The sequence below is a fragment of the Bicyclus anynana genome, chromosome 19 (assembly GCF_947172395.1).
Source record: "Bicyclus anynana chromosome 19, ilBicAnyn1.1, whole genome shotgun sequence".
NCBI lineage: Eukaryota > Metazoa > Arthropoda > Insecta > Lepidoptera > Nymphalidae > Bicyclus > Bicyclus anynana.
Window position 1 is genome coordinate 6,991,725 of NC_069101.1, and position 14,436 is coordinate 7,006,160.

The 14,436-nt window shown below is 33.4% G+C and overlaps 2 protein-coding genes across 3 annotated transcripts; one reads left to right on the plus strand and one right to left on the minus strand.

Annotated features, from left to right (window-relative positions):
• The first annotated feature begins 731 nt into the window (after positions 1 to 731).
• LOC112049005 (ADP-ribosylation factor 2) lies at positions 732 to 9,536 on the plus strand. 2 transcript variants are annotated; one of them, XR_008251827.1, is made up of 5 exons: positions 732 to 939; positions 1,065 to 1,327; positions 2,700 to 2,825; positions 5,020 to 7,686; positions 7,815 to 9,536. XR_008251827.1 is itself a non-coding variant. In XM_024086727.2 (4 exons), the coding sequence occupies exons 1-4, from the start codon at positions 873 to 875 to the stop codon at positions 5,104 to 5,106; spliced, it is 543 nt and encodes a 180-aa protein (XP_023942495.1). In that variant the 5' UTR covers positions 732 to 872; the 3' UTR covers positions 5,107 to 9,536. The 2 variants fall into 2 exon arrangements, 1 of the variants encoding a protein (XP_023942495.1); XM_024086727.2 differs by having other exon boundaries at positions 5,020 to 9,536.
• Positions 7,564 to 14,422, minus strand: LOC112048995 (enoyl-CoA hydratase domain-containing protein 3, mitochondrial). The gene is made up of 7 exons (XM_024086719.2): positions 14,273 to 14,422; positions 14,072 to 14,184; positions 13,759 to 13,894; positions 13,304 to 13,402; positions 11,225 to 11,316; positions 11,055 to 11,143; positions 7,564 to 10,656 (listed from the first exon to the last, which is right to left on the minus strand). Exons 1-7 carry the CDS (start codon positions 14,288 to 14,290, stop codon positions 10,367 to 10,369), a joined length of 837 nt encoding a protein of 278 aa, XP_023942487.1. The 5' UTR covers positions 14,291 to 14,422; the 3' UTR covers positions 7,564 to 10,366.
• Positions 14,423 to 14,436: the final 14 nt, after the last annotated feature.

Consider the following 14,436-nt stretch of genomic DNA (forward strand, 5'->3'; position numbering starts at 1 on the left):
ATTCTTTCATCAATAGAAAGCCACCCTCTTTGCAAGTGTCATAGGCTATGTTATTTTACCCCATTTTTCTACAGGAACGGGAACTACGTGGGTGAAACCGGGGCGTCTTATAGCGGCCTTTTTTGCGTCTTTTTTTGGTTATTTTATAGAAATTTTGAATTATCTCCGAAACTAAATAACTAATTAACATAATGGAAAGGGCAAATCTTATTTCTATAATGTTACCTTGATTATTATATTAGGTAATTAATTTTGATAAGGATTTTTGTTTAGTTGTGTAAATAATGACGTAAATACTAATATATGAGTAGGGGTAGGGTAGGGGTAAGGAAGGGTAGGGGTAGTTGAAAGTTTACATAGAGTTTCACGCAGACGAAGTCGCGGGCGTTCGCTAGTAAATTTATATTACATAACAACAGCTTTTAGCTTACTTTCAGGCTAGATAGTGATGTGTGTAACTACTGTTTAAGTATATTTATTTATAAGTATACCATAAAGTAATTTTATTTAGTTTTTAAAAATCTTGAATGACATTTGTTGCAGTATTTTTTTAGTAGTACATATTATACCAATTTTTACAAATGTTGATCTTATTTGGGACTTGTGAATAAAGTAGACTAGATCCATACTTATATTATAAACTAGTTAATCCACTAGTTTATTATTAAAGTTAAGAATGTAATCAGCTGATCCTGAAATGACAAAACAAGGTACTCTAAATGTTTGTTATGGCAACTCTAATGACGTTGTCCGCGTTGACGATATTAAAGTGACTGACGTATATTTCTCCAGATTATTCATCGATTTGTATAAAAGCATAGTATTATTATTATAATAACTTGTATATAAACCACAGCGTTTCGAGAAACACCATGGGTTTAACAATATCTAGTGTCTTCACCAGGCTATTTGGAAAAAAACAAATGCGTATCCTAATGGGTAAGTGACACGACGATCCCTGATGTAAGATTGCGTAGAGTGTATTTTGTTTATCTTACACTTGTAGTTTAACTGTTTTTCTTTGGACGACCGGTTAAATGTATCTCAACGTTTCTGTTTATCAGTTGGACTCGATGCCGCTGGCAAAACAACAATACTTTACAAACTAAAACTTGGTGAAATTGTGACTACCATACCGACCATCGGTTTCAACGTGGAAACGGTGGAGTACAAGAACATCAGTTTCACCGTCTGGGATGTCGGCGGCCAGGACAAAATTAGGCCGCTGTGGCGTCACTACTACCAGAACACGCAAGGACTGATATTTGTTGTTGATTCAAGTGACACAAAGCGAATAGCTGAAGCAGAAAACGAACTTGCTAATATGGTAAGCCGTAAATTTTTACATATTTTAATGTGTTTCAAGTACCTTTCTTTTCTGATGTAACTAATTGCAAATTTTAAGTGTTATTTTCTACTAAATTTAGAAATCATCAAGTTCCCAAACATTTCAAACTTTAGTGTTAGATTAAAAGTAATGGCTTGTACGTTATGAATAATTTACCATTGCTTTATAACAAGTCTGATCATGATTATATAGTCAGATTAGTTTACAACCCATTATAGGGCCAAGCATGTGATAGCCCAGTGATATGTCGTCTGCCTCCGATTTCAGAGGGTGTGGGTTCCAATCCGATCCGGGGCATGCACCTCGAACTTTTGCAGTTGTATGCATTCTAAGAATTTAAATATCACGTCTCAAACGGTGAAGAAAAAACATCATGAGGAGACCAGCATACCTGATTATTTTCTTAATTCGCTGTGTGTGAAGTCTGCCAATCTGCATTGGGCCAGCTTAGTGGACTATTGCCCTAACCCCTCTCATTCTGCAAAGAGATTCGAGCTCAGCAGTGAGCCAAATATGGGTTGATAATGAATGAATAGGGCCAGGCCTCGCTTCTTATAGGAGAGGTGATATTTAGGGCTTAGACAAACCACTCCAAAGCTGTTTGGTGTGGTCAGGGTGATAATGTTTTGACACTAATAATCATCATCAGTGGCTAATGACAATTATAAATCATAGATGGTTTTATTTGCTATAGCAATGCTATGTTTTCATAAGAATATGTATTTATTAGATAGATATAGCTTATAGTGTAGCTTCCCAACAGTGAAAAAATTTTTCTAATCGGTATAATAGCTCCAGAGCCTATTTAAAACAAACAATCAAATCTTTCCTCTTTAGAATATAGTATAGATAAATGTATATTTATATATGTTTTCTCCCTTATTTGTAGCATTTTTTATTTTTAATAGCTTTCAAATTTTTAAGTAGATTTGATGGATAATTTTCCACTAACTCCTAGTCTAGTCTTGCTGTCAGTGTTCACATTTTGGCATCTTGTCATCACAGGTAGAACCCAAAGATTCAGTGGACAGAGTATGAGAAAATAGGTAGAGTCACAACCTTACAACGGTCAATGGTTGATGACAATGTTCATACCACCTATGTCCCTAATCTAAGGACACAAGCAATCAGACCAATTTAAAAGGTTCAAAAGACATGTTAAATGCATGAAAATGAACAAACAAACAGAAATACTTACTTTTTATTATCTTCTGGGTTCATCTACATTCAGTAAAAAGTGGATGCGGATCATGAAAACTGTATAAAGTGAAGTTTTCATGAAGAGCTTTCTGCTTTTGCAAGACTTCTGATTTAATGTAGATGGGTATGAAAATGTTATGTGATATTGCAGCTAAAGGAGGATGAACTACGAGATGCAGTTATTCTAGTGTTTGCTAACAAGCAAGATATGCCTAATGCAATGACAGCAGCAGAACTCACAAATGCTTTAAATTTGAACAACATGAGGAACAGGCGTGTAAGTAATTCAGTTATTATTATTTAAAAAAAAACTATTATAATTTGTCACACTTAGTATCCTGAATTTAATAAGATTTGTAAATTATAACAATAATTTTTAAAATGAATCCCAAGTATTAAACATATTAAAATTGACGTAAAATATACTTAATTTACGTAAAAGAACTATACACTAATCTCAATTATCATTTAATAATTGGCATATAAAAATACTTTAATTCCCATCCATTGATCATCTACAAATTAATAATCACACAATAATTTAAATAACTAATGATTAAATTTGTGTGAAATTTATAATTTTTTTAATACTCCAAGTCTAAAATATAACAAGACTGACATTATAGAAATAAAATCCATTAAATCAAAACCAACCATAAAAATTCATAAAATGTATCTCATATAGTATTTACATGGATAGTTAATATTAAAAACAAAGTCCATTTGTCTATCTGTCTCAACATTCTTTTACAATATTACTCCATTATATTAACACATTCGCTGTGGCACTGATTCTTCTGTACTTTCTTCTGGTGTGGTACGAGGTCAATTGACCTCGTAACTTTTAAAGGAGCTAGGTGTACGAGGTCAATTGACCTCGTAACTTTCAAAGGAGCTAGGTGTACGAGGTCAATTGACCTCGTACCGCAGCGAACGTGTTAATGGAGTGAATCACAAGGAAAGTTAGGCATGCAATTAAGGATTAGTGTAAATTGGATCAAATATGTCATAATGCTTGTTAAAGATTTTTGAAAAAATCATTCTGACTGAGAGTTATACTGGCATGTGCCATGTAAACTGGCACTGGTTATAAATTCTTAAAAGCTTCTCATGCAAAGCCAGGACTACTAATAATAATTCTTATTTAAGATAAGATAATCTAGGTTATCTAATGTAGACCATGAAATTTTATGTTAGGATCAATGTGATTGTCAATACATACTATCACATACATAATATGTGATAATAAACATTAAGTGTACATATTATTTTCTGTCTTTCTAATCTAATACTCTTAACAATACTCTCTTGTAAGATAATAGAAGAGCCGCGATAGCCCAGTGGATATGACCTCTGTCTCTCCAACTTCTCAGTTGTGTGTGTTGTGTTTAAGAAATTAAACATTAAGTGTCTCAAAAGGTGAAGGAAAACATAGTGAGGAAACCTGCACACCAGAGAATTTTCGTAATTCTCTGCCTGTGTGAAGTCTGCCAATCTGCATTGGGCCAGTGTGGTGGACTATTGGTCTTACATTCTGAGAGGAGACTCGAGCTCAGCAGTGAGCCGAATATGGGTTGATATCGATCGATCGATCAAAGATAACAAGAATTTCAAAATAAATATGTAAATACTGTCACAATATCAAAAATTGTGGAACCATTGTCGGGCCAAATAAATAATGTTTGGATACCATTCTGCAAAGGCCCACCCTAGCATACTCTAACCACCCAGCAATTTACTTGTATCTAAAAATATCTTAATTCTACTTTAATAATGAAATCATTACTTTATCAAAAAAAGTTTGCTTTAACGTTTTACAACATTTTTAATTCATCTTTAATTTGTCCACAACGGGAACAAGCTAAGATCGCCATACAGTCTACGTTTTACGATATTTTTTCAGGACTTATGATTGACATTTTATTTTTTTTTTTTTTTGCCACTTTGGTACACCAGCGAACATTTTGTCCTAGAAGAGTGATAAAAAAAATATATATTTCTTCAAGAAACACACTTTTATTAAGCCAATTAATTAACCAGATCCTTGTTTATACATCATGTTTTCATATCCATATACTTCTTATAAGGGGTATACCTAGGTTCCCTGGGCCTGTGGGCATTCCCCTTTATTTCTCACCAAAGTGAGTTTGTTATTTATAAAATAGATTTAGACAGCCGTGTGGCGCAGTGGGTAGTGACTCTGCTTTATTAAATATTTGTGTGATGAACATGGGTTTATTTATATATTATATAAGTATTTATATATAGTATATAAATGTATATGAATACTATGATATCAACTATCTTAGTACCCATAACACAAGCTACTCTGAATGCTTACTTTGGGGCTAGATAGTGATGTGTATTGTTTAAGTATATTTATTTAATTATTAAAAAAAAAATAATAATAATAATTACTTGTCATGTGTGTTGTAATATGTATTTTTAATTTGTGCTTTATTCGTTTTCAGTGGTATATCCAAGCAACTTGTGCCACACAAGGTCAAGGACTCTACGAAGGGCTAGACTGGCTCTCAAATGAACTCGCAAAGAAGTGAGACTTGAGTATGAAAAATGGGGACGAACATCAAAATTATCCCTAAAAGGCACAACAATCTTCCATATTGTGAATGCTGTTCAGACTTAATAAAACTGAGACATTTTTTAAAAATGTATATTAAATGTATCTTTATTTTATTTAGTTATTGAGTAAGTGGCAGATACATATTTATTATAAACACGATAAATTTTATGTTTAGCACAGTTTCAAATATAGAGGTGTACTTTCAACTGAATCAGAATCAAAATTACACCAGTACTTTTAGGAAAGTCGCCTTATACAAACATCTTTTGATCAAATAAAAAACATCTGTTAATATAAAAAAAAAATTAAATCTATTAAGTATTTGATTGTTCAATCATATAATTGCAACCTGCCTCATTTGGAGTTGAAGGTATCTTAATCAGTTGTTGATAATTAAGTTTAAAAATACTACTAACTCCTATATTATCATTATACTTCTATTTGGAAAGGAAAGTGATCTTCTATTCCCTAAAGACAGTATGCCATAAGATGTAGTACTAAGTTTTGCAACATTGTGTGTAACTCCAAGGAACACGTTAAATTATTTAGCATGGTACTAAAACCTGTTTGATCATAAATTGTTGCTTAGCAAATACTCACATGCAAATATTTTTTTTACATTGCTGATGTGTGGCTATAAACATCAAGGCTCCTGTCATATGCTTGTCGACTTCGGAAAGTAAAGAGACTATAACAGGACACTGAGACTAATAAAACTAAAGCCTCAATAGCTTAATGATAAAGGAGCCAAGACCTCATCACTGAGAGGAGATGGTACGATTTCTGCCCAGTGTACTATTGACATACTCACTCAAAACACAGTCTTTTAACATGGTTGGATTGGAGGGAAATGAGAATATTGGTCTACATTTAAAGATAAGGCAAATATTAAAAAAAGCTGATTTTCGTGTGTTGGTTTTTATAACTAACTCTAATTTAGAGTGTCCTAAAATGTCTGTTCTTAGTATCTGTGTTGCTGTATGATGTATAGCATGTTTCCATAATTATGTTTACTTATATTGCTTGATACAGTCAGTATGCGCAGCAATTAAGTAAAATAACAGTCCATTTAGAGATAACAGATGGCCATTTAATTTCATTGTTTTGGTAGTAGTAGTAGTGTTTGAATAATAATTCTTTGAACCCTAAAACCACTAACGACCAATGAAGAAACTTGTATGATGTAAAAACTGCAAAATCGTGACTAAGACATACATAATGTTGTTTTATTATGATTTTGTTGTTGCATGTTAGGGTTGTTAATAATTATTATTTAATAATAATTATGTTATTGAGCCAAAAACAGTTAAGAACGCTATTAACTTACATATATTTGTAAGTATTTGTTTTTCTCGTGCATTTAATGGATAGCTACTTTGGATTACAACTTAAACCATTTTTAAAACATTTATCAGTTACTGATTGACAATATCTTCAACTCCAAATTACTTTACTAAATAAAAGCCCCAATATTAATATTATATTTATTTTAAAATTAGTTACACCATTTCTTATGATGTTTAGCTAACAGCTGTACTATAAAATCTATATACAAATATGTAAAGTTTGTGTCAAAGTTCTAGTCCGCTCTGATATTCTTATAATATGCTGAACTGTGCAGCTGGGTTATATTTTCGTACTCTGCAACCATACTGCTTGTGTTCAAAGCGGACTTGAAGTTTGGTGCATAGTATATCTATCTACCTATGTCTGGAAGTTTGTAATGAACATTGTTTTGTTTAAAATTGTATGGACTTTTATACAATGTTGCTCACAAACAATGAAAGCAGTTGTAAGTTAATTATTTCAAAATTAAGTATTTTATGTATATTCGAAAGTAGTATACTCTCTATAATATTGCTGCCATTCCAAAATTTTACTAATACTTATTTGTATGGTTATGATATAATTTATATTTAGTATAATAAAATAAAATTTGCTGTTTTATATTCATAAATAATTTTTGTATTGGTTTATGTTAAAAGTTGTGTGTTAAACCAAATGTATGCATTTATTTTCATACACACATGTGTGATGTGGGAAATATAATGTGTTTCTTATTATAATAGTGGTTTTATAATACGACACATTAATAATATAAAGTTACAATAGGTTATGTTTAGTTTGCACGATGTTCTCACAATTTGTGTATTTTAACACGAATATCAATAAATATTATCAAACCGGTTGTCAAAACTTGTTACTACTTCATGTTGCTGTGAAAAAGGAAATAAGTATGGAAGCCAAGTAAATGATGCATCTAAAAATTTGGTATACTTAGTCAGATGCAATAAGCTGCGGTGTCGTTACGCGGCCGTTATCTTGCCGCCGCGCCGCTATGTTACCCCTGATATCTAAAATTCGGTACAGTTCGACGCAATCTTTATGACGTCACGGAAATAAGTTGTGGTCATCGCTACGCGCAGGTCGCTATGTCCTGCCGTCGCGCCCCTACGTCACCACTTATATCTAAATGATGCATCTAAAAATTCGGTATAGCCCGATGCAATCTTCATGACGTCACGGAATTAAGCTGCGGTGTCGCTACGCGCAGGTCGTTATTGTCCTGTCGTTGCGCCAATACGTTACCGCTGATATCTAAATGATGCATCTAAAAATTCGGTATAGTCCGATGCAATCTTTATGACGTCACGGAATTAACTGCGGTGTCGCTACGCGCAGGTCGTTATGTCCTGTCGCCGAGCCCCTTCGTTGACGCTGATACCTAAAATCGTATATTGCGCAGCCGTACTGCGTAGCCAATAATAATGCGTAATAAATTTGCCATACATATTTCCTTATTTATAGTAGCCAAAGCATTACTGTAGACTGCAATACAAAATTACCTCACGATTATTTTAAAAAGACTGCAGACAAGCCACTGCGAATATGTAAATGGTGTATTTTTTTTCAAATATATTGTCTATTTCAATCGCTATAGTATTTTGTGGTAATAGCAAAGATTTTGTTATATTTCTATTAAACTCAGAATTAATTTTCTTTCTGATTTTTATGTCATGTTGTATTCATTGTGACAGGCAAAGCAAATTCTTCCCTTTACTGATGATAGCCATTCTTTTCAGTTTGGCGAAGTCGAACCTTTTTGTACTTTAAAGATGTGTACTAAAAGAGGTACTAAATACAAAGTATCTACTAAGTACAGTAGGTGCATGCGTGACGTAAATTCTGCGAACTGTGAACTAAAAAAAGCTAGTGTTACGCCAGTTTCCCGTCACCTATAAGATTTTTTACCAAACATTTGAACACCTTCAATGTTCTTGTTAAAATTATAGGTGAATACCCTCCAACTCCAACGCTTAGACCTACTCATTACTTTCAATCAGGCGTGGGTAGTCAAGCGCAAGGACAATTCAAAAAATTTAGTTTTTCTCAAACATGCTTGGAAGCATTATTGACAACCTTCTTCGAGATAAATCGAACTTGCTGTACTAGTCGAGCAGCGGCCGGCAATTATTGTATGAAAATCCATATCAGTCGTGTCGTGTAATTTAAAATTGGAACGATCTTCTACTCTGCAACATGGCGACCAAATAGGTAACTTATCAAAGGTTTAATTTAAATTTCGAACTGGCTTGCACATTAGAAAACTGTTTAGTGAAAAAAAAATACTTTGGCGGGTAAAAAACTATTGTTCACGGTCGTCCATCAATGCCTCTTGCCGGCCGCTACAATAATGTGCTATATAATGGACAATATGACAATATCCTAATACTGTCACGGATTGTACGCCATTGCGCGCCACAGACGTTTATTGATATTGCTCAGCTATAGGTTGATTACTCAGTCTTGTATGAACAATAAGTGACTGCACAGAAATCCTTAATCATGTCAGTGGTTTATACTATTTTGTCCGTAGTGACCTAAAACGATAAAAAATTTGCTTTGACAATATAAATTAATTGTGAGTGGTACCTAATCTATTGATTTATTTCCACAAAATATAATGTAATTTTGTAGTCAGACTTAAAAATATTGCTGCCCATATTATAGACATGTTTCCGTTCATGAATTATATTATTGACAATAAGCAAGTTTTCTGTTCCTCTAACTCTAAATACAGTAAAAAAACATTTCATTAGATTATAGTTAGTAATACATATTTAATTAATTTTATTTTATTGGATGTTATTATTGTTTCTGGAAACTATTTACTGCACTTTTATAATAACTTTCGTACATTTATAAAGCTATATGTTGTGGGTATATCTTTTCGCATATTTATCGAATGAATAAAATGTAACATTTAAATGTATATACTGTAAAATGTTTGGCCAAATATTTTGATGTGTACGTGACGGAAATATGCTTTCAGATAATATTCTTGCTTTGGATAATATACACTAAAGGTAATTTATAGTAGCGAATAAATATAGGTGTAAATAATCATGGATTTTTATTTAACTTAACAACAATAACAAATTACATACAAAAATACTTAACAACAAATTACATACAAAAATAAATTCTTAATGGTCACTTAATAATTTTTAGACTTGTTGGACCAAAACTTTATAAAATGACAAAGTAAGTGTTGAATGTAATGTTATGAAAATAATTCAATGGCGTATTATTAGTAAGTGTTCATTTACACGAGCAGCAGCTGCTACCGACGACTGCAGTCGGCGAGGTTTTGGTGGCAGTCGCCGACTGCAGTCAACTGCAGTCGTCGGTAGCAGTTGCTGCTCGTGTAAATGAACCATAACGCAATCAGTGTGGTAGGGAGAAGCTTGGCAAGCATGATTGCAGTTCCTGGGCAAAACATCAATTTTTGGTTTATCAAGGACTTTCTGCAAAAGCTTTGGCTTTCTCTTCATTAGTTCGCGCCCATTTAGTTTCAGTTCTGATAGGTGGAAGGTGTTGATGTTTTGCTAAATAATAATTTTTGGTAACATTCCCATAGGTGACATAAGTTTAGAATTGTTTATAGAGATGTTAGTTGGTTTGTCATTTTAAGGATTTTTTCAAGTTTTTTAGTAGCGCATTTTATAAGTGTCCGTCACTAATTTTGCCAGTTGTGCCGAAGTCTTCTCTTTTCTCGGATTTTACTCCACTATCACGGTTCATGTAAAATTAAAGAACTGATTTTCTCACCATGATTCCGGTCCACCGGTCTTTTATAATTTATGACCGGCGGTCCAAGTTAATAACGAGTATAGGTCAACCTAACGTGTATATCTTTGATTCATTAAAAAATGACTCCTCCCAAAAATTCCTTATTTATGACTCCAAGTAGCTTTCCGCTTTTCAACAAAACTCTTTATTCCTTCTTGTCCGTCATCAGTATTGATATTTGTTACCATTATTTCTTCGCCTAATTGGTAAGCTTCGAGAACACTCAGATCTATTTGCTTGTAGAAGAACTCCTTTCCCAGTGTGATGACACTGCGGCTTTTTCTTTTAATCTGCTCAATAGTTTTGTTCACTTCTTCGTCTAATTTGTCAGCGGCCACCACTTTTGTGACGAGACCGCTTTCGTATGCTTCTTTTGCAGTAATCGGTTCACCTAAAACATTTAAATCAGAGTGATCTGTCTACCTACAATTTAAGTGTACCAAATTACTAAAAATGGGAAATACGACAAACAAAGACTTTTGTTTTAAAGACTTAATGACACAAAACGGCATTTTGTAGAATGTGTATGTTAAATATTCGTTATCTTTGCAAATAAAAACGTCTGTTTGTAGTTTTAAATAACAGCTTTTCACAACACAATACGAAAGTATATACTTCTTAACAAAAAACAACAACATACCTACGCTATATTTTATCCCCGTATTTCCAGTGGGACGGGATTCCGCTACTTTTGTCTAAATTAACACGTTTCTGGTACATAATAAATATCTACGTATATCAAGTTTACCAATATATTATATTATACTTTAAAAATTAAGATATACTGACCAGTTAATAGCATGTACATGGCTCTAGACTTGGGCACACTCCTACCCACAGCGATTCCTGGCGTTGAGCAAAATATTCCAAAGTTGGCTCTAAAGGACCAAATAAAAAAAATATATTTCAAAGAATCCAAGAGCCGAGTTAATAATATAAATGTCAGTAATCTCGTTTACCCTGGCGTAGAAAACTTGCTTGTGTCTGAGGATATCACAATATCGCAAGTGGCCACCAACTGACATCCTGCTGCAGTTGCAAATCCGTTTACCTACAAAATACCTTAAGTAGGTAGGTACATATCGCCGGTCTAGATGTGATACCTCGTAACTTACAATTTTTGGTAAAAATTGTTTTTGATGCAGAAAGCTTCAAACAGCTTTTTCGGTGGTAGCCCGTAAATATCTCGTAGTACGTAGGTACATTAAAAACGTTTTTGGTCATATAGAACGACTTTTAGTGATACCTAAAAGATGTTTTTTGTCTCTCCTGTAAAGTTCGTCAGTTTTGCACGTACGAGCTATCACATCTAGACCGATGATATGTAGTTTTACATAATATTAAGCAGTGGTACAGTTCTTTATTACAGAGCTCATGCAGGGATATAAACAGTGGCGTAGCTAAGTCACCATGAAGCAGCACCCTGGTGCAAATGAAAAAAATGGGGCCCCACTACCATCTAAACTAGACAGGCTTTATCAATTAAAAATATTCATCAGTTTGATCGCGATTTTCTGGTAAGGATTCGAGGGCCCCCTGAGCATGAGGGCCCCGGGGCATTGCACCACCTAGCTCCTGGGTAGCTACGCCATTGGATGTAAATAGGTCAGCGATGAATGAAAAACCCACGACTGATGCACGCACGACTTCACACCCGCGCAGTCTTTCCGCCCGTCACCCGCATATCATGGTAGTGTTATCAACGAACTTGCCAGACTATACCATATTATTATACGATGCTTATTTTTGCCGCCAGGCAGAATTTCTGTTCCAGTCTGAAGGACATGGTTGGAAGTTAGTATAGGTGATTGGGTATTTGACATTTTTTTCATTATGTAAGTTTATAGTAGCTGTATGGTAGAGCTATTTTTGTAGAAGTATCAGTGTATCTGCGATTACTACTTACCAAGATACAGTGACATCTCTACGGCGTTGCTGAGGATAGCTTTAAAATGCCCCATACTAAATAGTTACTGCATGCGTGTGACGTCACACCAACGAAAATACGTTAATTTGTGGGCGAAAATTCGATTAATGGGTATCCAACACTGAAAGAATTTTTCAAATCGGACCAGTAGTTCCTGAGATTAGCGCGTTCATTCAAACAAACAAACTCTTCAGCTTTATAATCTAATATATAAAATTCTCGTGTCGCGGTGTTCGACATTGAACTCCTCCGAAACGGCTCGACCGATTTTGATGAAATTTTTTGTGCATATTCAGTAGGTATGAGAATCGGCCAACATCTATTTTTCATCCCCCTAAATGTTAAGGGTAGTCCACCCCTAAATTTTTTTTTTTATTTTTTAGGCAAAATTTTTTGTTTTTATTTTTTTATGACACAGCATACAAAATTACATACAACCCTAAATTTTCACCCCTCTACGATCAACCCTTATATTTTATTTGTTAATTAAAAACTATACATACAAATGATTTGTAACTAAAACGTAGTCAATTTGAGCTTTATTGTTATTGTATAAAGTTCATATTAATAATAATTAGAAAACGGGGTAGGGGTAGGGTAGGGGTAGGAGTAGGGTAGGGTAGGGGTAGGGTAGGGGTAGGGGTAGGGGTAGGGTAGAGGTAGGGTAGAGGTAGGGTAGGGGTAGGGTAGGGGTAGGGTAGCGGTAGTTGAAAGTTTACATCGAGTTTCACGCGGACGAAGTCGCGGGCATCCGCTAGTGTTAGTATAGATTTGTGAGTTTATGGTTTTTTTTCTTAGTAAAAAATGTCAATGAAGGTACTCAAGGAATAATTTTGAATGTAGGTATATTTTTATTTGAATGTACCTAATATGAATGACATCAAAAATTTTCAAAATATCTTCAATGTAGGACAGAATTTGACCTGTTACAGTTTTTTTATAGGATAATATTAACTAAATTTTCATGAATGACTCAATAATCAATATAGATAGGTACTCAAATTCAAAGGTATTCAAAGGTAGTCAATTGCCCAATAACAGGCACATGAGGCATGAAGGTGTTTCTTGATAACTTTATCAACATAAATAAGAAAAGATTATTAGTTATTACCTTTGCTATAACTGGCACTGGACTTTGGATAATAGATTTCATTAATTCAGTTGCTGTACTGAACACCAGTTTATGTTGCTCAATCCCTGAAGACATTTGCTAAAAACAGTACTAAAATAAGAATTGAATTATACAGGAAGACTCAATGACTTCTAAGTTGTTAGTATACCTAAGCCATCAGTCTGAAATCCCTGTAGCCTTGCCTTACAATTAATATTCCTAATTGTAATTGCTTGGTAGATCAAGACATCAATTGTCATTTATGTAATTTTTATATAAAAAAAGATGTTAGGTAGAGGTACATACATAACCAATAAACCTTTTATCTGAAACTAATAGGTACCTAATTTTTATTTATTTATTTATGTCAGTGGTTTCGCTTTCAAATATAGTTTTTAATACTTAAAGACTTTTCAGTAAATAATACATTTATAATTCTATTGCCTTATACTTACCAATTCCTTCAAATTATGACCAGCTGAGAATACATTTCCATTGGCTGATAGAACTATAGCCCTTAATGAAGTGTCTTCTTTGTTCAAATTAATTGCACCAATAAGATGTTTCATCATATCAAGTGATAGTGAGTTTCTGGACAAAAACAGGAATTCTGATCCATGAATTAGGTAGTGATTAGTATTGGCACATTGTATGCCAGTTATGATAGTAGGTACTTACATGTATGCCTAGTTTTTATTCTTAGTACTTATAGATTGGTGCTTATTATTATGTATATATTAGATAATATTATTGTAATATGTAACTTACTTGGTTTTCTCATGATTAAGGATAATTTCTCTAGTGCCATTATTATCATTTGTAATAAGATATTGGTTATGTGTATTGCGGCTTAGTACTAATACAGGCCTTACTATTTTTCTCTGAAATAATCAATCAAGTGTTTATGTAGACTAAGCATTATTTAAGTATCTTGATAAAGAATTAAGGATAATATAAATTTTTTCTTGCCTGAATTGTACATAACATTTCAAATAAGTAAATTAATTACAAGTTGTAAGTATCACAAACTCTGATATGTATTTAAATACTTATCAATTATCAAACTAACATGAAAATAACCTTCAAAATTTAAAACATCAAAACAAATTGGCCTGTCAAAATTCGGGTTGCCA

What these genes read in the sequence shown, in the direction of transcription:
- LOC112049005 (XM_024086727.2), top strand. Translation starts at nt 873, where the DNA reads ATGGGTTTAACAATATCTAGTGTCTTCACCAGGCTATTTGGAAAAAAA. An exon ending in AAAACGAACTTGCTAATATG is followed by an intron (nt 1,328 to 2,699) that starts GTAAGCCGTAAA and finishes GTGATATTGCAG; the next exon opens with CTAAAGGAGGATGAACTACG. An exon ending in ACAACATGAGGAACAGGCGT is followed by an intron (nt 2,826 to 5,019) that starts GTAAGTAATTCA and finishes ATTCGTTTTCAG; the next exon opens with TGGTATATCCAAGCAACTTG.
- LOC112048995 (XM_024086719.2), bottom strand. An exon ending in GTCATAATTTGAAGGAATTG is followed by an intron (nt 13,403 to 13,758) that starts GTAAGTATAAGG and finishes TACTGTTTTTAG; the next exon opens with CAAATGTCTTCAGGGATTGA. An exon ending in CATGTACATGCTATTAACTG is followed by an intron (nt 10,657 to 11,054) that starts GTCAGTATATCT and finishes TAAATGTTTTAG; the next exon opens with GTGAACCGATTACTGCAAAA.